The sequence below is a fragment of the Branchiostoma floridae genome, chromosome 12 (genome assembly GCF_000003815.2).
Source record: "Branchiostoma floridae strain S238N-H82 chromosome 12, Bfl_VNyyK, whole genome shotgun sequence".
Classification (NCBI taxonomy): domain Eukaryota; kingdom Metazoa; phylum Chordata; class Leptocardii; order Amphioxiformes; family Branchiostomatidae; genus Branchiostoma; species Branchiostoma floridae.
Window position 1 is genome coordinate 18,425,571 of NC_049990.1, and position 22,740 is coordinate 18,448,310.

At 40.9% G+C, this 22,740-nt stretch overlaps 2 protein-coding genes across 2 annotated transcripts; one reads left to right on the forward strand and one right to left on the reverse strand.

Annotated features, from left to right (window-relative positions):
• Positions 1 to 390: 390 nt before the first annotated feature.
• LOC118427750 (mediator of RNA polymerase II transcription subunit 4-like) lies at positions 391 to 22,643 on the reverse strand. Its single transcript, XM_035837673.1, has 7 exons — positions 22,548 to 22,643; positions 5,490 to 5,565; positions 5,106 to 5,160; positions 4,719 to 4,834; positions 3,954 to 4,011; positions 3,204 to 3,467; positions 391 to 585 (listed from the first exon to the last, which is right to left on the reverse strand). Exons 1-7 carry the CDS (start codon positions 22,613 to 22,615, stop codon positions 401 to 403), a joined length of 822 nt encoding a protein of 273 aa, XP_035693566.1. The 5' UTR covers positions 22,616 to 22,643; the 3' UTR covers positions 391 to 400.
• On the forward strand, positions 19,924 to 21,675 carry LOC118427749 (toll-like receptor 3). Its single transcript, XM_035837672.1, has one exon. It carries the CDS (start codon positions 19,992 to 19,994, stop codon positions 21,588 to 21,590), a length of 1,599 nt encoding a protein of 532 aa, XP_035693565.1. The 5' UTR covers positions 19,924 to 19,991; the 3' UTR covers positions 21,591 to 21,675.
• Positions 22,644 to 22,740: the final 97 nt, after the last annotated feature.

The following is a 22,740-nucleotide window of genomic DNA, read 5'->3' on the forward strand; positions in this document are numbered from 1 at the left end:
AGTAGCCCAGATGCTGGGCCAATTTGAAAATGAACGGATTATACCGTCAGGCATTCACGTATTTTGGGGCTTACGGGTCCAAGAAAATAACAAAAGCGAAGTAGAGGAGAGTTCATAGTCATTTTTACCAAGTTTCTACAGTCAAATTTGGTCTAAAACGGAGGCAGTTAGTGTTGTTTACATGACGATGGGATTTTAAAACGCCAATGGATGTTGGATACTGCAACAAACAGAATCATTTGTAGTGAAATGGATCATTGTTTCAAGTATCGCCCATTCAAAAGTTTTCAAAGATAATCATGTTCAGGTTCAGGTCTGGACCTGATCCTCTAGACCTGGACCGTACCTGGACCTGAATTTTCTGTACCTGTACCCATCCCTAGCTACAACTATGAGATAACTAATTACTGTCACTAGAACTACTGGAGGAAGAGTCTGTGGACATCACTTCCACATCGTCATCGTTCTCCTTTTTGCCGATCTCCACCGATATCTCTCCCGTGTGATTGGCCGAGGTGGAGACGCCGGACGACAAGTCGGCTGACGGTTGCCATGACAACGAGGCCTGGGACGTTCCCATTCCGTCTGCAAAACACAGTTTGGTTCTCAAAACTTCATTTTACAAATTAATCTTTAAAAACTCTTATAGTTCTGTGCTGAATCCTGAGTGCATTCATACAATGTAGCACACATACAAGATAGCAATGTGCACATTCTAGAATACCATGTAGTTTTCCTCCAATCCTGGTGCAGTAGCAAATTGTTTGCCTTGCTTTTGGTGGGTTGTGAGTTTGATCCCCAGCCGAGTCATACCATAGAAATGGCACGTACTGATTAGCACTAAGCACTTGGGAAAGGGTATCGTACATGCAGTTGAACACATTCCACTAATAGTAATAATGGACTAGACTGTTGCGTGGTCAAGGGGCTATTGAAAAGGAGATGGGTGCTTTCCCATGCACCATCTGGTAATTGGAAAAGACTCAAAAACTTTTTCAAACTACATGTATGCATTCCACATCCATGCCGCAAAGTTGAGGCTACAATCATACTTCCAACCCCAAAGCTACCCAAAAGTTTCACACCCACGCTGGCGATGTGCATTGCAACAAAAACCTTCACTTCCTCCCAAAAATTAAACATCAGAAACCTCGTCATGCACTGTGGTAACGAGCGGTCGCAATGCCGCCTCTCCTCCATATTCATGTGAATATGCAGTTATCAGTATTTCTAACACAGCCTGCCAATCTGTTCATCAGGCAACAGGTTAGAGGCATGTTTTATACTTGGGTGCTTCCAGGGATGCAAACTGGGGGGTTAACATGACTGGTTATCACAGGTCCTGTACGGACTTGCTTTATCACCATATGTTTAATAACCATAAAAGATGTTATCCCTTTGGGCTAAAAGCTAGCCATGGCATGTCCTGCATGTTAATCTCTAACCATGCATGGAAGTCTGCGGACCATCTGCAGACATGGAAAGGTTCCAGAAAAGTAATCATGGTTTGTATGCATTATTAAGGGTATCACAGTACACGAGCTGGGTTTAATCTAACAACCCTGCACTAATGGAGACAAAAACTGTGAACAAAGTTCACTCTGTTTTCGTTCATGATCACTAGGAGTGAGAATATTTGCAGTTGGTTCTGAAATACCATGCAGGGAATCCATGGAAGGGTAAGGAAGTATGCTGTGTATTTACAACAACCTTCTTTTGCTGCCAAGTCACTTTAGATGAAAACATTCATCTGTTCGTTCAATCATTATCTCCATGATTGTATTTTTTGACCTGGACATGCTTCTATGGTCTTGATTTTTTGGTGACAGATAGCTTGTGATGTTAGGAAGATGTGACATATATGTTTGGGCCGCCTAGCAGCTTGCTCTCAAACTGCAGGGGCGTTTTTTGTACTCAATACTTCATTAGCCTAGGTGAAATCCTCCATAGTGACCGCTGTCTCAATCTTTCCGTGGTCAGTGAAAAGATTGAGCCAGCCGTCACTACGGAGGATGGTACCCAGGCTAGTACTTAACATAGCTGGATGAAATATATGTGCCCCAACTGTAGACCCAAAAAGAGCATAGCTACTGGGCAAAGCAATAACTTAAGCATTGGCATAACCACAAACTATTAAGTTAAACAGCAAAGCAAAAAAAAGGCCACTACATGTGAGTATAGTCCTAAAGCTGGCAGTTACGAGCATTATCATTATAATAACGAGAAAGTGTACATAAACAAAAGGTAAGCAACAAAACACATTAACACTACTGCAAAGCAAAAAAATAGCATTTTTATGTACTGCCAAGTAGCACAAGCAAGAGAGCAGCCCCTAAAAAATACATCATTTTCATGTGCAAGGCGCATAACTATGTGCAAGCACTGGTGGAAATCACAGTCATAAAAGATGAAACATTGCTCAACATACATACATGTACATGTTTATGGCATGGCCTCTTGGTAATAAATATAGGCTCTGGGTTAAATGCACTTTCCTATATCAACAGTAATCCTACAATATATATACATGTAGGTGTTAGATGAATAATCACTAGTCATCAAATTTTAGTAGCACATTACATGTTCTCAAATAGCCATCAATTTAGAGTTCATATTCAACTTTACTATTCTTGTTCTGGCTACTTAAGGAGAGACATCCTTTGATCCATCCAGAGACTGGGAAATTTATACATGAGAACACTCAAGGTGGTTGTACAATTTGCCTAACTGTGTGATTCAATGGTCAGGATGGAGTGGTTGTACCATCTGCCTAACTATGTGATTCCATGGTCAGGATGTGTCCCATTTTGACTAACTCTTCTCTAACCAATACCCTCTAGACTTCACCTTCAACTGCAGAGCTGTATTGAGTGACCCTGCTTCTGATTGGATTTTGCATAACACCACTGACAAGAAAGCCAAACCTTAGTCCCCAGAACAGGTATGCCAGCCCCTTCGAAAAAAGAATTTCTACAGTACTGTAGTATCATCTTGTAAAGTATTGGTGAGTGATGAGACATGCCTAACTTTGGCATGGATTTCTCTAAAAATTTGATCGTAGTGCTTCTACCATTGCTAATGTTAAAGATTTTCAAGACAACTATGAAAGAATTTTCTGGATTGACATAAAGCTATCTGAAGCTATCATCCCATCACGTTAGGGGGAGGAAGGTAGATAAAAGTTTGCAATATTGAGCACTTACCTTGTGCTGTGCTGGCCCCTACTGTGGAATGCTGGGAGGTGAGCATCACCATCCCGGGTGTGCCTGCCTCGGGGAGGGGGGTGTGGCCGTTCATGGGCAGTTTGCTTAGTCTTCCCAGGATGCCGCAGCGCATCTCGATGTCCTGAGGGTAGGGTCGTCTGGGGTCGCCCGGCGCCCAGTTGACGGGAGCGGCTACGGAGTGGCTGGCGCTGATGTGGCGAGCGTAGCGGATCAGCTCCTCGGAGGAGATCGCTCCTGCTCCGCCTGGAGAACAAGAGGTTTAACTGTCAATCATGGTTCACCACATCACTTGAGACACTTTCAGACCCAATCATCTCAAAGCTCTTAATTGGATTGGGTAGTGCATATAGCCTTCCCTTGATGAGTAAGAACAGTCTCCAACATAAAACATTGTCACAAATATTAAAAAAACATCTGTATTGCAAAAGCATTCTGGTAAAATAAAAGGTAACACAAAATTTAACACATGAAAGACTTATAAGACTACCATGTACATCTCTTTAGTCCAGTATTGATCTCTTCTCTCTCTCTCTCTCTCTCTCTTCTTAATAAGCTACTTTTACATTTTGAAGATGCAGCAATTATGTACAATGTGTAAAACATTAAGTGCTGCAACATTTGGAAAGTTACAGGTCCATTGAAAGCTGAAATCTGTTAGACTGGTAGTACAATACATTCCAAATTGCAAGGATGAATATAGCTGTCATTGTTAGAATAAACTGGACTTACTTTCATTTGCCTTGTTGACAGACTTGAGTTTTTCCTTGGCCTGGTACAGGGCCTGTGCCTGTGGACGACATAACAAAGAATAAGACACACAAAAACTGACTTGTTTACTAATATAACTAAAATGGCAATGAAAAGAAACAAAAGTACTTCTATACATGACCCTGCTTTTTTCTTTCTCCCAGAATTAGCTCACTAAAGAGCTAATCTTGAACTGGTCCCAAAAGAGAAGAAAGACACTGTGTGCTAGCTCTTTCCCCTCTGACAACAATACAGTAATGAACAGTGGGCCACGGCTTAATGTCCAGTCCTAAGTACTGCGATCCTTTTCAGAAGTGTTTATTTAGTGCAGTGGATTCAAACTTCCAACTTTCTTGATCCAGAGGCAGGCTTGCTAACCACTAGCAGTAGACTACGTATGCTATCTATTTATAGGCCAGAAAGTAGGAAAGGCAAGAACACCGTTGCATTGTCAGTCCCACTGAGTTTACGTACCTCCTATAGTGTCCGTACCATGCACCTGTAGCGTCCGTAGCCTTGAAGTTTAGGTACCTTCTATAGTGTCCATACCACCTGTAGTGTCCTTACCCCCATAGTGTCCTTCCACCCCCCCCCGTAGTGTACATACCCCCTGTTGTGTCAGTACCCCCTGTTCTGTCTCTTTCTGACATTAATTTTCATAATACATTATGATTCCCTGGTAGGATATGATACTTTTGGTCATGTGTAAAGATACTGTTATCTCTGAAGAGAGAGAAGACCACCCACCAGTATGTGTTCAGCTTCCTTCAGCTGTTTCTGTAGCTGCCTGATGTCCTGGTCTCTCTTCTCAGCCTGTGTCTGCAGCTCCATCATCTCCTTGTGTCTTTCACCTTGTTCACGGGCTGGAGAAACAAAAACAAAAGAAAAACTTCTCTATAAATGTCTTGCAATAAACATTGAAGAGGTAATTTCTATCTTATCTACAAAATGACCGTCACTGTGACATCTTTTTTAAAAGAACATCAAGACAAAAAAAGTATACTTGTGATATCTGGAAGTTTGGAAGCTTCTACAACTAATCCAGAGGTAAAACTTTTCACATGCGTATGATTCTCTCACCAAAGAAACAACATAGTTTTTCACTATCCACTCAGTATATCAAACTCTTCACACCTGTTTTCAGTAACTCTTGTAAAGCTTCATCTTTCTCTATCAGCAGCTCCAGCATCTGTGGAGAATGAGACAACAGTTAATGGAGAGGCAAGCAACAGAGTCATAGAACAGGGCTTTGTAACATTCATGCTGAACGTTCTTCTATTACTAATAGTATTAGAATAGCTAAACTTGTGGGCTGCTATGTACATAAATGTCAGGCTGGTACCTTGGGATACATAATACACCTTGTTGTATTCTATGTATTTTATATGAATAAATGGACGAACATCATCATCATTCTGTATGAATACACAAAGGAATCAACAAGGCTATCTGTTAACTGTATTTGTGATCTTCTTAGTTAGAGATGAAATGAACTTGTTCATGTGTCATATTTCCTACCTGTTGTTCCTCCCCACTGTCACCCCCACCACTGCCTCTCTGTTGCTTGGATGCTGCTAGAAGTTCAATCAGCTCCCTGGAACAATACAAACCAATGCATTTTCTTCTTACTGCTGAATACTAACATATAACTTCACTCCCAGTCCAAGTCACCACAACACAAAATTTGATACTAAAAGGCTATCATCCCAATCAAGATTATCAAAGTAGATGTACATTCATGTTACACAGAAACATCATCGATGAAGAGTTTTATTAAGTACATTTGTTGTAGAATCATACAATCATGTATGTCCATTCTAATTCTCTATTGGAACAGTCTTTGATATGTATCCAAATTCGGGTTCATTCATTTCATTCATCCATGGGTATTTCCCATGTACATGTCCTTAAAGGGGCATTCCACTCCACACAGGAGTGTTATTTTCCGATAGATATAAATTTCAGGAAGTGATAACTGCATACTACTTCACATTATACGATAAAGTTCCCAGTTGCTCCACATGCCACAAAAGTATTCAATGTTCTACTAAACTCCCCAAGTACCCTCTAATTGAATTAATCCTATGGCTGAATACAATGCAAAACTTTTAGGTAAGGTTACAAAACTAATTTCAGGTTCGCTAAGGGACCGTACGGCGTTTAGTGAGGGGGGAGGGCCGGTCGCCAGAGGGTCGGGTCAAGAAATTTTTGCATGGCCCTCCCCCCAGGTAAATTTTTTTTTGCTAGGCCCTCCCCCCAAGACAAAATATTTTTGCTTGGCCCTCCCCCCTCCTATCAACTTTGAAAAAAAATATTCAAGACGCCAATAAAACACTGCGCTCCCGCATTTGGAAACGTGCTTTGCGTCATACTTTTTCATGATAATTTTTCATCGAGAAGCAGATCTCTCACCCCTAGTAAAAAAAGGAAAACAGAATTATGGCTCAAAATATCTGCTTAATAGAGGGATAAATATCTGCTTCATAGAGGCATAAATATTTGCTTTATAGAAGCTATTTCATTGTTTTGATATTAAAACAACACCTAAAAAGCATTTGTACCTGGATTTCTAGTAGATTTGCGCCACGAAGCCGCGCGCGCCCCGCTCCCTAAATTTACGTATTGCAAGCTCGCGGGCATGAGCGGCTTGACGGAAACTATTTTCAATTTACATATATTTTGGACTTTTTCTTGGTTCTGTGGTGGTAATAACTTACGGTAAATCGGGGGGAAAAAATGAAAACCAAAACGACAGCACGATTCGATTTCCAAAACTGTAGTGGGGAGGGGGGCGCCGACGCGTGACGCTGATTTTCCCACGGCGGGGTAAGACCGGTCGCCTCTCTCTAGCCGCCGGCGGGCGTGAGACCGCAGACTTGCAGGAGATCTTTTAGAAATGCCACGCTTTTTTTGCCACGATTTCCTGCATTGCTTTTTTATGGGAAAATTTGCTGGTTAGATGACATTTCTATGAAGAAAAAAAATACGAGGGTTTCAAGTTTTTGAGAACGACGTTCCGAACACCATGTTCGGCGCCAAAGAATCGCAAGGTAGGTCCGGGAGAATTTTGAAATCTTGACCCTCTTAAAAGCCATTTCCTTCAGTTTGAGGAGATATTTTGCTGACAAAGAAAGCTAACTTTAATAGCATTTCAATTTAGAAATACAAAATTAAATCCCCCCCAAACACATTATCATGATGTCGGTCATCAAAGGCGCGAGGCCGGTCACGTCAAAAGGGATCCAGGGAAATTTGCAAATCTTTACCCTCGAGCTCTGAAACGCCATTTCTTACATTTTGAGGGCAATAAGACAGGGGTAAATTTTGCTGGCAGACTAATCTAGAGTTTAATAACATTTCTGTACGTGAAGAAGTTTTTCGAGGGCGTCATGCATAAGCCCCGCCCCCTCCCTTTCGCATTTTCACTGTATCCCGAGCGCCAACCTCGGGCGATCCCTTGCAGAGGTCCAAAAAAATTTTGAAATCTTGACCCTCTGAAACGCCGTTTCTTGGATTTTAAGGGACATATTTTGCTGGCAGACCAAGCTATTTTTTTTTTGCTTGGCCCTCCCCCCAAGTAAAAAAAAATTTGCTAGGCCCTCCCCCTGGCAAAATATTTTTTTGCTTGGCCCTCCCCCCCCCTGGCGACCGGCCCTCCCCCCTCGCTAAATGCCGTACGGTCCCTAAGAAATCTCGTCTTGCTCTTGTATTCTTTGCTATCTTATGAGCAATTTGCCTTCTCGGTTTGCTTAGCGTACCTCATTTATTCCGAAAATATGTAACGTAAGGTTACCAGTTTACGGTCGATTTGTTAACAACGCAGTTTTACGGAAATCGCGCAGGCAGAAATGAAAAACTCTCATTTTGGAAGATATCTTAGTCGGTCTGCCTCAACTTCTGTGTGGTATAATATTTCTTCTGAGTTGGATTTATCGCCGTGCGAGCTGCTTCAATAAACAAGCCTGCAGCCAAAAATTCTTTCAGGGTGACCAATTTACGGTCAGTTGGGTGTTTCTCCCTGTGGTTATTTTTCTAAAGGTCATGTAATTGATCATTTCCCATAAAAAGTTCCCCAAGTAGTTCACTGAGATAACACGGTGGATGATTGTTTACATCGACGCCATGCCGTGCACTTTGCATCGCCGCTATTTAAAACGTACCGGTCGGTCATCTTTGCCCCAACAGAACGCCACTCCTAGCACCATACTGTTCCACAACTTGCCCAATGGTACTCATGACGTCGACGACGCATTTATATGTTTTTTATCAAGAGTATAGATAGTTATTGGCCTTGAAACACGTTCAGTATACGTTGGCTTCCTCATGCCGTGCCCTCCCCACATGAATTTGGCTAAAACAGCGCCCCTTAGCGATTTTGGCCTGCCCTCCAATGCACAAGCTATGAACTGCATAGTCACGTGGTACAACATGGCGTTCGAAAACTACCGGCTCGGCGACGACAGTCATTTGTTTTCGTGTTAGTTTTTAAGACTTCTTTTGGATAACATAAATAAAATCACCATGAATTCTTGAGATAAGAACTGCAGGTTTGGTTTCAGACGATTTTGCAATTGATATAGAGTTTGTAGGATTTAGAAAGAGGGGACGAAGTTAGCGGTTGAGAATTACGATCAAAGCGGGCCATCTATAACAGTGTTCTACGATCATAAATCGTCAATTTAAATTGTTGGCAGGCTTTTCAAATGTTTAGTCGGCTGCTTTGCTTGATGCAAACATATATCATAAATAAGATACATGCACATAGATCCTATAGACGTACTTCTTGCCTACTGAAGAGAATTTTCTTTTTCACAATTCACCTCGAAGTCTGCACCGCCCATTGAAGTGACCGTAAACTGGTCCTGCACGTAAACTGGTAACCTTACGTTACGATAAACAAAGTGTCTATGCGTATGGGGAATCCATGGGTAGGGTCTGCATGGGTTTAGTGAGTGTCATTATTGTTTTATAAAACACACATCACGTAATTCATCCCAAGGTGAATTCCACAAAATTCGGCTGATTATGTGTTCATTGACACATTATCTATTGGAAGACAATACTACCTTCTGGAGTGGAATGCCCCTTTAAACATATACTTTGACATATACTTTTTACGTTGTCTCACCTCATTTGGGCTAATAGCCTTCAAACAATGATACATGTACTTTAGTACAGTAAACAGAGAAGAGTTAGTGAGCCCATAATAAAGGGTAAACTTTGATTTGATACTATAGTACCGCTCAACAGTAACACTAACAGTTCAAAGTACAGTACTGCACCAATACAAACAGGCACATGATCTGCTCGAAATTGCCAATCAGGAAAGTCCCAGTGCTTTCTGAGAAGGCAGTACGGCACATATACAGCAAAGTCTCCGGACAACAAGACAGGATTTGCCGTTTGAATTATCCCGTTGTTAATTGCAGCTAAAAGAGGCAGAAAAGGCATTTAGAAGTAAAAAGACTTTTACTGTCATTCTGTTTGTCCTGTTTGTTTCCTGCATACCATGGGTGGACCTTCAACATGGGTATTCCCAGGCTTCAACCAAGCAGGTACATGTAAGTATCATACTAATGGATATGTCACTTCTTCTGCAACAAATAATTAAAACTTGCAACTGGGAAGACCTGCTTCTGCTATTTTACTTATAACTATTACCCATTAGGACTTAAGGGTGAATAGTCAAATACAAGTATGTGTACAATTGTGTAGTGAACAGGGCTCAAATTAACCACTTGCGCACCCCTGCCGCACAAGTAGTTTTCTCTGTGCGCAAGTTGTTCAGAAAGTCAGGTTGCGCCGCGTGCAACTAGATTTTTTGGGTAAACAAAACGATCCTTAAGTTACAGGCCCTTTAGTAAAAAATATCAGAAAATCTACGCCCTGTTTTTGGGATGTATGCCTTCGGTAAGCCCTAATTTTCCGCCAGAAACTTCACTCAAAGTTCAAAATTTGCCGATTTCGGCCTCCATGGAGCCGCCATTTTAATTCTCGCGCAATCTCGCACTAACTCACATCTTGCGAATGGCGAGAGTAATACTCCATTGGCCATTTCGGCGCGACGTAGCGCACCTGGGCGCTGCTATTGGTAGAATATCTGATGTCCTAACGCTGTGTTCGCGAGGAAAATCATGTGGCAAAGCGTGAAACTTTGACAATGTTTACGAAAACTCATCGACATCGAAAGTACATGTATAGGCTTATTTTGAAGCTTTTTTTTTGCTTGTTTGGGACAATACTGTTGGTGGAATGCGGGAAAAACAACAGCTAGTGTGGCGATGACTATACTAGGGAGGGGCGCACGGTCGGCACTGTTCAACGGAGGTCGCGATTTTTTCAGGGTTCATTGTTGCAGTCTTTATTTTCAAAAGATCGATAAATGGATGTGGTTTATTGAGAAAAGTGCGCTTAATTTGCCCTGCATTTTTTTTTTTTTTGCTATATTTCTTCAACTGACATGAACTGTTTTTACAGATAATGGATAAGTAGCTAATTCGGAGAAAGTATCAACTTGGAAGTGGCGCATCCCTGGAACTCAACCACAATGGCGCAAGTTGGTTTTTGACTCCGACTCTCTGAGTGGTAATGAAGATTGTCCATTTGCCATGATAGGGAAGCTACAAAAGTTACTCCTACATGGCAACAGCATTGATGCTATAGATGCTCAAAGCTTCTGTGGTCTGTCCAATTTGACGAAACTAGATCTCAGTCATAACAATATCAGCTATATAAGAAACAATTCTTTTCCTGACCTTGAGTCACTTGAAAACCTGAACATTGCTAACAACTTCATAGATGACATAGAAGAAGATGCATTTCACTATTTATCTCACTTAAGAGAGCTACATCTTCAAAACAACAGTCTGAGCTTCCTTCATAATGACACATTCTATCCTTGTACTAATTTGGAATCTTTGAACATCTCTTTCAACAATCTGACAAGGATAATTATCAAACCTTTATTCCATTACCTTTATCACTTTAAGAGCCTTGACTTAAGTCATAACAAATTAGACCTTGATCATCACAAACTAAAGATTGCCTGTGATGACCTGATCATGTTCAAAGGCCTACAACATCTAGAATGGCTGGATATGTCATTCACTGGGGATATTTGGAGCCTTGCTAACTGCAGTCAAACGCTGGAGAACATAACCAACCTTGTAACGCTGAATATATCTAACTGTCGCATTAGCAACATCCCTCCCGAGGCATTCAAAAATCAGAAAAACCTCCAGTATTTGGATGTCCATGAGAATAAAATATCCACTTTGCCAACAAATATTTTTCAAGAACAGAAAAACCTCCAGTATTTGGATCTAAATCAGAATAAAATATCCACGTTGCCAACAAATATTTTTCAAGAACAAAAATACCTCCAATACCTGGACCTGAGCTTTAATGGTCTACGTAGTTTACCTGGGAGTATCTTTATTACTTGCAACTCCACAAATCTATCAATCAAACTTAAAGGAAATCGTATTGGGTCTCTCCCAGAAGGGATGTTTTCTCTCTTACACACTGCTGTTGAACTAGATTTGTGTGACAATGACTTCCACCACATTGATGCCTCTACTTTAACAGTCATACAGAATGTTTCTATCATAAATTTGTCAGGCAACCCTTTCAAATGTGACTGTGAGCTGGCACACTTTGTAAATTGGGCCAAAAGCCATGAAACCCAAGTAGTCGGATGGAATAACAATTTTACTGATGGGTTTAATGTTACAAATAATGATTACTATAGATGCAATGGAAAAAGTTTGGAGAATTTTGATGAATATTGCCACAGCAGTACTGCTGAATATCTTGTGCCAAGTCTTGTAGTAATAGTTGTAATTGTTGCCTTTGTTGTTGGATATCTGTTGAAGAAAACTGTTAAAAGGCATAGACAAGGGTATCAGAACATTGTCGGGTCTGATCAAGAACCCTTGCCAATCACAAAGCATTACAAATATGATCTGTACGTAATACACAGTAGCGAAGATCTTGAATGGGTACAGATGTTGACTGCAAAACTTGAAGTGGAAGGTCACTACAAAATCTCTTATCCTGACAAAGACTTTGTCCTGGGACATACTATTTTCAAAAACATTGACAACTTCCTTGAACAGAGCCGGACTATCCTGGGTATCATCTCAACAAATGCCCTGAACAGTCCTTGGTGTTGCTATGAACTGGAAAGAGCCAGAACGCTGGAAATAGAACAGAGAGGAGATCATAAGTTGATCCCGATATTGTTGGAAGACAGGGAATTGCTATTGAAACACATGGAAACAAAAGAATACAGTTATGCAATAGTTCACCTCATTCAAAACAAAACAAACCTAGAGTGGTCTGAGGATGGTAGGCTAGAACCAGAATATTGGAAAAGACTGAAAAAAGACATAGGAAAGCCTGTGGTACTGGTGGAAGGACAAGCTTGAGTGGCCATTAAATACCAGAAACTAAAAACAGTTGAATGCAGAAATGGTGTGATTTTCTGCCACAACAATGTACAACTTGGCAGTGGCATTTTTAGTTAGTTAAAGTCCTAAAATGCTTTCCAATAAGGTTTGTAATCAGTAAGGATTTTGATCTTTCTTTCACTACTTGTTGTAAAAATGCTCTGAAACTTTGAATACCATTTTTTATAAATAACAATTATACAAATAAAAAAATTAATGTGTACTGAAAATTCAGACTTCAGAGCCATGTGTATTGTCGTTGTACAAATGTACATTTACATGTAATATACATCCTTATCCTAGTCCATGTAAAACATGTATACACGGACCTGTTATAATGTTGTACCCACTAACATTGGTGTACAATAAACTTAATGTTGTTAAATTGATAAACACATACACTAGTACACCAGTACTGGATTAGTCATCTTTTGCTTGGATGAGTGTTGTACAAAATAAATCCTCCTATGTTTATTGTACCTCATGTGCTTGTAGCAGTGAATCTTCCAATAGTGTGAGTGAGTCTACGCAATGTAATTCACCACATGATCTTGATGAACAATGATGGTGATGATATGCATGATACTTCTGTATTTTATGTGTTATCTAAGACTGATATCCACTGTGTTGGAAGGGGCTACAAGTCCAAGATCAAATGCTTTTTTGTGTGCAAAACATACTGGTCATAATATGCATGTTTGTGGATCCAACTGTACATACACTGGTCAAAGGCCCATATAAACTGTAAATGCAGAAACTTTCGCGGTGGATTAATGTTTGCGGTTTTCGCGGCGGCCGCTTTACCGCGAATTTAAAACCATCGCGAACATTTTTCCATAACAGTTAGAGACTACAGTGTATGGTGCTACTGCGAAATTAAAACCACCGAGAAAAGTCCATTTTCCCGCTACTGCAAAATTAAATCTCCGCGAACTTAAATGGATCCGATCTACAGTATTACTTATCTGGACTTAGTCACCACATCTATCTGCAAGCATGTCTAACCCCACCTGATGAGGAAGAACAGATAGTAAACTGGATATGCCCAGTTGGATCCATGAAGAGCTAAGTTTGCAGACCCTATACTGGTTGACTGTTCATTGTTTTGCAGGAACCATGCATGTGCACCAATGGTCAAATGTGGCTAAAAATACAAAAATGTACACCACATAAACCTCAATTTAACAGTAACACCTAGTATCTTCATGTACCACCTACAAATCAACAACACAGCTTGTCCAGGATCAAAGATATTTTTCTTTAAATGCTGCTGCAGTACCAACTTCAACAACCAAGGGGTCCAACATGTACCTACACCGCGTCACAATACACCCACCTATCCACCAACAATTAACCACTGCAATCCTTCCAGCAGTTCTTGAGATACATTTATATCACCATACACAGTCCAGAGCCAAAATAGGGCCTCCCAACACAATAATAGTACCTCCTTCTTCATAGAGTTAATAATGAACTTCGAGATACCTTATTCAAACAGGCGCATGACTAATCTTAAAATAGCCAAACTGGTAAGTCCCTGCTATGCTTTGTCTCGAAACAACCTGCTGCAACACAATAGGATTCACGGTTTGAATTACAGAGGAAAAAAAGGCAGTAAAAATGACTTCCCCTGTTGTTTTATTTTTCCTGCTTGTTCTCTGCATACCTGTGAACCTTCATCAACATGGGTCTTCCCAGGTTCCAAGCGCACTGGTAAGTGTCACACTTACGGAGACGTTTGTTCTTACTGCTCATTATTTGCATACATGGAAGGACCTGCTTCTGCAAGTTTTCTTCCAGATTTTATTAATACCAATCAGGACTTTATTAATGAATGTGCAAGAACAAGTTATGTGTACTCAAAGTTGCCACAAAGTTTTTGCATGTTAGAGTAATGGCACGATCCAGATAGGGCAAGTTCGGGAAGACAAAGGCTTGCTTGATCAACACTTTTACATGCACTTTGTACTTGCCCCGGGTAACCGGACCAATGGACCTGTCTAACTTACTCTAACCTTGACTGTCTTTTCTTCAGTTCCCTACTTCAGACCGATGTGTGGTCAAAACATTTGCTGAACAAACCGTGGTCAACTGCAGCGGGCTAGGTCTGACAACCATACCACAGGACATCCCACCAAATGCAACAGTATTGGACTTGTGCTACAACTGCATTCCTGTCCTGCATAACAACAGCCTGGCAACCTTACTGAACCTGACGCACCTGAACATTTCACACAGCTGCGTTAACGACATCCAGATTGGAGCATTCCAAAATGTCTCAAACCTCAAAGTACTGAACCTGGAACACAACAACTTAACCGTGCTACAGAAGTTCTCGTTTTCTAAGCTGTACAACCTTGAGGAACTGCTTCTGTCCCACAACAATCTGACTAAGATCGACCCAGCATCTTTCCACAACTTGACCAATCTTAAGTCTCTAGATCTCAGTCACAACAACATCACTTACCTCCCAAACAATTCCTTTCCTGGCCTGACATTGCTTGAAAGATTGAACGTAGCCGACAACTTCATAAATGACATTGAGGAACATGCATTTTATTCCTTGTCTCGCTTAAAGGACCTACATCTTCAAAATAACAGTCTGAGCTCTCTTCACACCTACACATTGTACCCTTGTACTGAGCTAAAATCTTTAAACATGTCTTTTAACAATCTGACAAAGACAATTAGCAAGCCTCTATTCTATTATCCATACCACCTTAACAGACTAGACCTAAGCCATAACCACCTAGACATTGCCTGTACTCACCTGACCATGTTCCAAGAGCTACAACAGCTAGAATGGCTGGACATGTCATATACTGGGCATATCTGGGGATCTGACAACTGTAGTCAAATCCTGCAGAATCTAACCAATCTTGTAACTCTGAAGCTATCTTACTGTGGCATTAAAAACATCCCTTCTGACGCATTCAAAAATCAGAAAAAACTCCAGCACTTGGATCTGAATCACAATTTTATACTCACTTTGCCAACAAACATTTTTCGAGAACAGAAATCCCTCCAGTACTTAGACCTCAGCTATAATGATCTAGATACTTTGCCCAGTGACATCTTCAGCTCTTGTAGCTCGACAAATCTCCATGTAAATCTAAAGCGTAATCACCTTCCATCCCTCCCAGCTGTGCTATTTTCCACCTTGTATCCTGCACAAGAGCTGGACTTGTCTGAAAATGACTTTTTCCAGATTGACTCATCCACTCTAACTGCCATACAGAATGTTTCTATAATAATTTTGTCAAACAACCCCTTTCACTGTAGTTGTGAGCTGGTAGACTTTGTACAATGGGCCAACAACCATGAGGCGCAAGTTGCTGGATGGAACGAAACTAACCAATATGTCACGGATGACTATACTTGTAGAAATGAAGACTACAAAGGAAAAAGTTTGAAGGATTACAGTGTATATTGCCACAGCAAAGCTTCAAGTTCTTGGAAGCTACTAATTGAAGTCATTGTACCAAGTCTTGCAGGTCTTGCAGCACTTGTAGTAACTGTTGTACTTCTGTTCTACATAGTTAAAAGGCGTAACGCCGGTCCAAGATACGAGCCAATTATTGGATATCAAGATCTAGAACAGCAAGACTACCATTACGATCTATTCGTTATCCATAGTAAAGAAGATACTCAATGGGTAGGGATGCTTGCTGCCAGATTGGAAGGGGAAGGCCAGTATACCATGTCTTATATTGAGCGGGACGTTCTTGGAGGTTTGGAAGAGATTGAAAACTATATCAGACACAGCCGGATTATCTTAGGGATCATCACAATCAATTCCTTGTACAACGCTGATGACAGTGGTCTATGTGTTCGCGGGCTGCAGATAGCCAGACAATTGGAAATTGAACATGGGGCTCGCCACCAGTTGAAACTGATCATGTTAGAGGATATGGACTCAATGAGGAAAAACTTGGCCAGATCTAGAGTGGACCCAAGTCGTGTATTCAGCATCATTCGAGGTAACGAATACGTAAGATGGCCTGAGGATGGCAGGGAAGAACCACAATTTTGGGACAAACTGAAAAAGATGTTAGGCAATCCTGTGGTATGAACTACATTTGGATGAGAATGCAGTATTAGCATTTGCATTAAGCATGTTTAGCTGTTTCAAACACTGTCTGACATGAATAAGAGCATTAGTTTTTTCCTATGAAATTGAAAATATTGTTGGGATTACTAGTATTTGTATGCCTACAAATAAAGTTGGTTTTAGTGACATCTTGCATAAGTCTATAATTCATTGTGTCAAAAGGAGCTCAGAGTCAGAGATTAAACATTATGTTGTACAAGTTAGTACAACCACCCTGAGGTTGAGGTACAACCGGGTCTTAAAATATCCGTCGCCCAATGCAGCGGGTCTGTTCACACTAAGACAAAAACTTGTTATATGCTAGAGACGGATGACTTTGGCATATGTCAATTAGTCCTTGTCGTACAACCAGACATTTTCCTCATGTGAACTGGCCCATACATGGGCAAACTTGCCTCAGTCATAGGCCCAAATTATACTGTACTTTCTCCATATCAGCTACTTATCCATTACTAGTATCTTTTCTTCCAGTTACATGTAACTACTTATGTTTTATCTTATCAAGAAATAAATACCACAAAGCTTATGCATGCAAGTGGTGGGGAAAAGTGGTGTTCCAACTGCAAAATTACAGGATGTTCACTGTGCTACCTGAATTTGAAATTAAGTTGTACCAAGCAAAATGTGGTTGATTTTGCATGTGGGTATTTTGAAGTTAGATTTAGCAATATTCTATAATTGCTAAATCTAACTTACCGTGACCACATCACCAACACAGAAGTCAGGAACACTATCAACAAGCTATGGGAACAGACCACCTAGAGGACCTTCTTAGTATTGTCATAAAAAGGAAACTAAGGCCCACTTTACATTACGTTTTTCGCATTAGCGGGACTGGCGTTAGCGGGACTGCGTTAACGGGAGCCCCGTGTAAAGAGAGTTCCCGTTAACGTAGTCCCGCTAACGCCAAATTTTCTCCCGTCCACTCCGAAGCGTACGGCCGTAGGCTCAGCGGGAGTCCCCGTCAACGCCAAACTGCGTATAAAGAGAACACGTCGGGCTCGCGTTAGCGGGAGTCAGGGTTTAGACGTTTAGCATAAAGCGCGCGCTTATTAGCATATGGCGCGAAAATGGTAGGTACAGATTTGCAAAACATTGGAGGAAAATTGCCAGCAGCGATCATGTTCATAACGCTGGGTAAGAATACAGTGATAAGAAAACAGTCTTCCGATAGTTACTTTTTTATATACTAGTAGAATGAATGTCAACCCAAAAATCAACCCGAACTACGCAGAAACAATAGTTTTCACGGCCTGCCTTTTCCGTAATGGCCACCTACGCAGGCTCTTACGTCAATCGGGTCTGCAGTCAACCTTCAAAGCAGGCGGGATGTCAGCGAAAAATAGTCTCATTCTCACATTTTTGGACGACCTATTTTTGCACAATTTTCGTGGAAGACCTTTAAAAAAATATACAAGTTCGATTCCGAATAATTTCTCCTGCAATACATCGTTACGTTGTACCGAAACCAGAAGCCGCTATCTCTGCAAATTTTGTATAAAGTAATCCCATTACGCGTCTCCGATTGGCCGTTGCTATGACAGTGGTGGCCGTTGCTATGACATTGGTGGGGAAATTCCCGCTACATGAACTGCTGGCAGCTTGAGTTTTTACGTACGAGGTAGTTATTATACCTGCAGGAATTATGCGTATATCACGGTTATTTCAGTACGTAGCCATAATTTAGCAGGTCATCACTGGAAGAAAGGGATCTTCTATCAAACAGTTCGCTTTGAAAGGGTTTTTAAGTGCTTTTTTATCGAAAATTTTGTGGTCGAAGTTACCGGAAGTGTCAGCGAAACAACAACGTAGGCAGGGACTTGTATTTCTCATGCAAGTCACGTATTTGAATTGTCAATCACTTGGTAGCGGTACGCAAACAAAAAATTAACAGTTGCTCAATATAACAACGTGCAGCTAAAAAGAACTGCGATCTTTACGGGTAGACTTTCACCAAGATTTTACATTCCACCGCGCGCCGCGGGTGTCCTGTCAGATTTCCGGGCGGTGTGTCTAAAGAGGTGCCGATAGCGGCGTCCCGATAACGGGGAATTTACCGCTAACGCGAAAAGCGTAATGTAAAGTGGGCCTAAGGTGGTACATATACGGTCACGTGACAAGAAGCAAAGGCCTCTCAAAGGTCATACTGCAAGGAACAGTTAAAGGGAAAAGAAGATGAGGCAGACAGAGAAAGAAATGGGACGACAACATCAGGGAATGGACAGGACTGCCCCTTGCCAACACCCAAGCATTGGCACACTACAAGGAGAGATGGAGTGAGGCAGCAAAGCGCCCCCACGACCACCCCCCGTCAAGGGACCGGTAAGCGGTAATTTCGAACACTGGTAAAGTCTGTTACAGTACAAAACAAAGTTTCCCTTTTGACTTGGACAAGTTTGTAAATTCAATTATGATTCACAATAGATGAACTTTCATGAACTTTGTTGCCATAGCAGCATTTCTAGACTAAGCCGGTTTTTCAACTAATATGGTCACATGATGAGTTTCCAGTCAGGGAAATCCCGCTGGCAAAAATAACTTTTACCTTTCTTAACATAAAATTTGTACCTTTGCGTAAAGGATTTGCTTTTGTTACAAAGACGATAGCAGTAAAAATTAAAATGAATCTCCTTGTCACTCTGACTGTCTGTCTGCTTGTTTTCTGCATGCCAGTGGACCTTCAACATGGGTATTCCCAGGTTCCAACCAATCAGGTACGTATCATACTTATGAAGATGTTTTTCTAACATATACTGTGACAGCATAGTATTTGTACACTTGAAAGGGCCTAATCCTGCCATTTCAGTAATGATCATTACCTATTATGACTTTAGGAGTGAATATTCAAGTACAATGAATGTATATTCACAAAAAGTCCTTCCAAGTTAATTTTATACATGTAGTTGTAGTGTAGTTGGTAATGAGTTAGTATGTTTGCATTGATACTATATAAAATCATTGTTTATCAAAAAAATTAATGCTGTTTCCTACATCTTAGCATCATTTGAGAAATCCCGATCGCAATCTATACTAGTAGAATTGCCTACTTCTACTAGTGCAGATTGCGATTGCGATCTCTCCTAGGAGAAACTCCGATCACAATTTCTCCTAGGAGAATCGGCGATTCTACTGGATCGTGATCTCTACTGTGACATGTATGTTAAACAAAAAAAGATTAATCTTACAAACATTTTGCTTGTTTCGGCTTCAGTCAGTCATAGACTCATACGTGTAGCTGTCAAGAATAGATTAAATAAAGGCAAAAAAAGAACGTACGAAATGAATATTATCTCAGCTTGGTGCCATTTCAAATTTAACTTTACAGATACTCTATATGAATTTAGATCATGGGACTGACGTGCATCTGTATGACTTTATCTTCAGATTCTAATGTCTCATGGATGCACCGTCAAAAAATTTGGTGAGCAAACCGTCGTCAACTGCAGTGGGCTAGGTCTGATGACCATACCACAGGACATCCCACCAAATGCAACAGTCTTGGACTTGAGCTACAACTGCATTCCTGTCCTGAAAAACAGCAGCCTGGCATTCTTATCGCACCTGAAGCACCTGAACATCTCCTACAGCTGCGTTCATGACATCCAGATTGGAGCATTCCATAACGTGTCCCACCTTAAAGTACTGAACCTGGAACACAACAGCTTAACCGTGCTACAGAAGTTCTCGTTTTCGGCACTCCACAGCCTTGAGAAACTGCTTCTGTCCCACAACAATATAACTAACATCGACCCAGAATCTTTCCACAACTTGACCAACCTACAGTGTCTTGACCTGAGTCATAACAAACTAGACATTGCTTGCACACATCTGAAAATGTTCCAGGACCTACAACATCTAGAATGTCTAGACATGTCATTCACTGGAGATATTTGGGGCTCTTCTAAATCTAACTGCAGTCAAACCCTGCAGAACCTAACCAACCTTGTATCCCTCAAGCTATCATCATGCGGCATTGGCAACATCCCTGCCAATGCACTAGAAAATCAGAAAAACCTCCAGTACCTGGACCTGAGCTTTAATGATCTACATAGTTTACCCAATGACATCTTCTTTACTTGCAACTCTACAAACCTCAATGTCAATCTAAGAGGAAATCATATAGGGTCTCTCTCAGCACAGGTATTTTCTACCTTGCATCCTGCATTGGAACTAGATTTGTCTGGAAACGACTTTTTCCAAATTGGTTCCTCTACATTAATGGCCATACAGAATGTTTCCCTCATAAATTTGTCAGACAACCCCTTTGACTGTGACTGTGAGCTGGTAGATTTTGTACAATGGGCCAACAACCATGAAGCTCAAGTTGCTGGATGGAACAACACTACTGCTGTAATAGATCATTACAAATGTGCAAATGAAAAGTATGAAGGAAAAAGTTTGGAGGATTACAGTGAATATTGTCCCAGCACATTTTCCTGGTCTTTAAACCATATTGCTATCATTGCATCAAGTGTTTCAGCATTCGTAATTCTAATTATTATTGTACTTATGGTAATCTACAAAAGGTATAGAAAACATGAACCGGAAAGACAAGGATATGCGCCAATCATTGGATTTCAAGATCTACAACAGCAAGACTACCATTACCTGTACGATCTATTCATTATCCACAGTAGAGAAGATATTCGATGGGTACAGATGTGTGCTGCAAGATTGGAGAAAGGCGAGTATACTGTGTCTTATATGGAGCGGGACTTGCCTGGGGGTTGTCACAGTTTGGAAGGGATTGACCATTTTATCAATAACAGCCGGATTATCCTAGGGATCATCACAATGAACTCCCTGTGCAATGGGCTATGCCGTCATGCGTTGCAGATAGCCAGACAGTTGGAAATCGAACAGGGAGCTCACCACCAGTTGAAACTGATCATGTTAGAGGATATTGACTTAATGATGAATAACTTGGCTCCAGAGGACCGAGGTCGTGTATTCAGTATCATTCGAGGTAAACCATACATAAGGTGGCCCGAGGATGGCAGGGAAGAACGACAATTTTGGGACAGACTGGAACAGATGATAGGAAACCCTGTGGTATAAACTATGATAGGAGGCAAATGCAGTGTATGTGCCTTTTAGCATGTTAAGCTGTTTCAAACACTGTCTAATAATATGAATAAGAGCAATTGTTTTTACCTATGAAATTGGAAATATTGTTGAGATGCCTACAAATAAAGCTGGTTTTAGTGACATCTAACACGGGTCCATATTCATTGTGTCAAAAGGAGCTCAGAGTCAGAGATTGAACGTTACGTTGTATATCAACCCTGAGGTTGGCAATCAATGTACTCAAATTCCAGGTCAAACTCCGTATGCCAACCCAGGCAGTTCAGCACGAGCAATCCGACAACAATACCTTGTCCTCTCGGACCTCTCTCTGCTTTTCTTGAAATGGTACTAAGTAACTACGTTCGGTTTTCGGCATCATCTTCATGACCAATCAACCTACTTGTGATATTTTTGTTACCATTCTGATTTAGAGCAATTTTTCTATATCATCTCAAAGTTAGGACATACAAAAATAGCAAACGTACCCAGAAAGTGACTTTCTTTCAGACAATTTTCAACAAATCTTCCCAAGAGAAAGATATGGCGCCTTCCTTTTATGACCCTCTAAGGTTTCCGCGTGAAAAACAATTGACGGCGACCTCCCTGCAGACCCTCTTGATAATTATTGTATTTTTGTAAGCTCAAATTTCAGAATAGCAGCAAATATTAACAACATTGGCTTCCCAAACGGGATGGAAAATCAAATGCAAAGCCTGGGACAGCCTTGAAACACCTACAATGTGGGCTACATTTGCATACCCGAAAAAGGAATTGAACTGTATGCTGCATGCGCGTGCTGTAAATTAAGTAGCATTTGAAGGAGTTTAAAACCCCCAAAGTTTCTGGGACACTGACACTTTCGTCCGAGCTTTTCTTAACATTTTTTGACTCTGAAATGTTCATAAGTGTGTAGAGTACAGCCTGAAGCCAACTTAAGTCCAAACATACCTTGAAATAAGCTCCAAATCATCCAAAGTCTCCACAATCCTACTTTTCGTACTCATGGCTCCCGCCATTTTCCTGTCAGACTACTTTATTGTAGTAATAAGGGGTGACAAGAATTTTAATTTTTCATAACAAAATCATTTGCCACATTTTTCGTCCAGATATGACATTCAAAGTGTATTTTTAGCGTATCTAA

Excerpts from the sequence above, each read along its gene's own strand:
- LOC118427749 (XM_035837672.1), top strand. The coding sequence starts at position 19,992 with ATGACCATACCACAGGACATCCCACCAAATGCAACAGTCTTGGACTTG.
- LOC118427750 (XM_035837673.1), bottom strand. The coding sequence starts at position 22,615 with ATGGCGGGAGCCATGAGTACGAAAAGTAGGATTGTGGAGACTTTGGAT. Across the intron at positions 4,835-5,105 it reads ACAAGAGTTACTGAAAACAG|CCCGTGAACAAGGTGAAAGA; the intron begins GTGTGAAGAGTT and ends TTGTTTCTCCAG. Across the intron at positions 3,468-3,953 it reads TGTCAACAAGGCAAATGAAA|GCGGAGCAGGAGCGATCTCC; the intron begins GTAAGTCCAGTT and ends CTTGTTCTCCAG.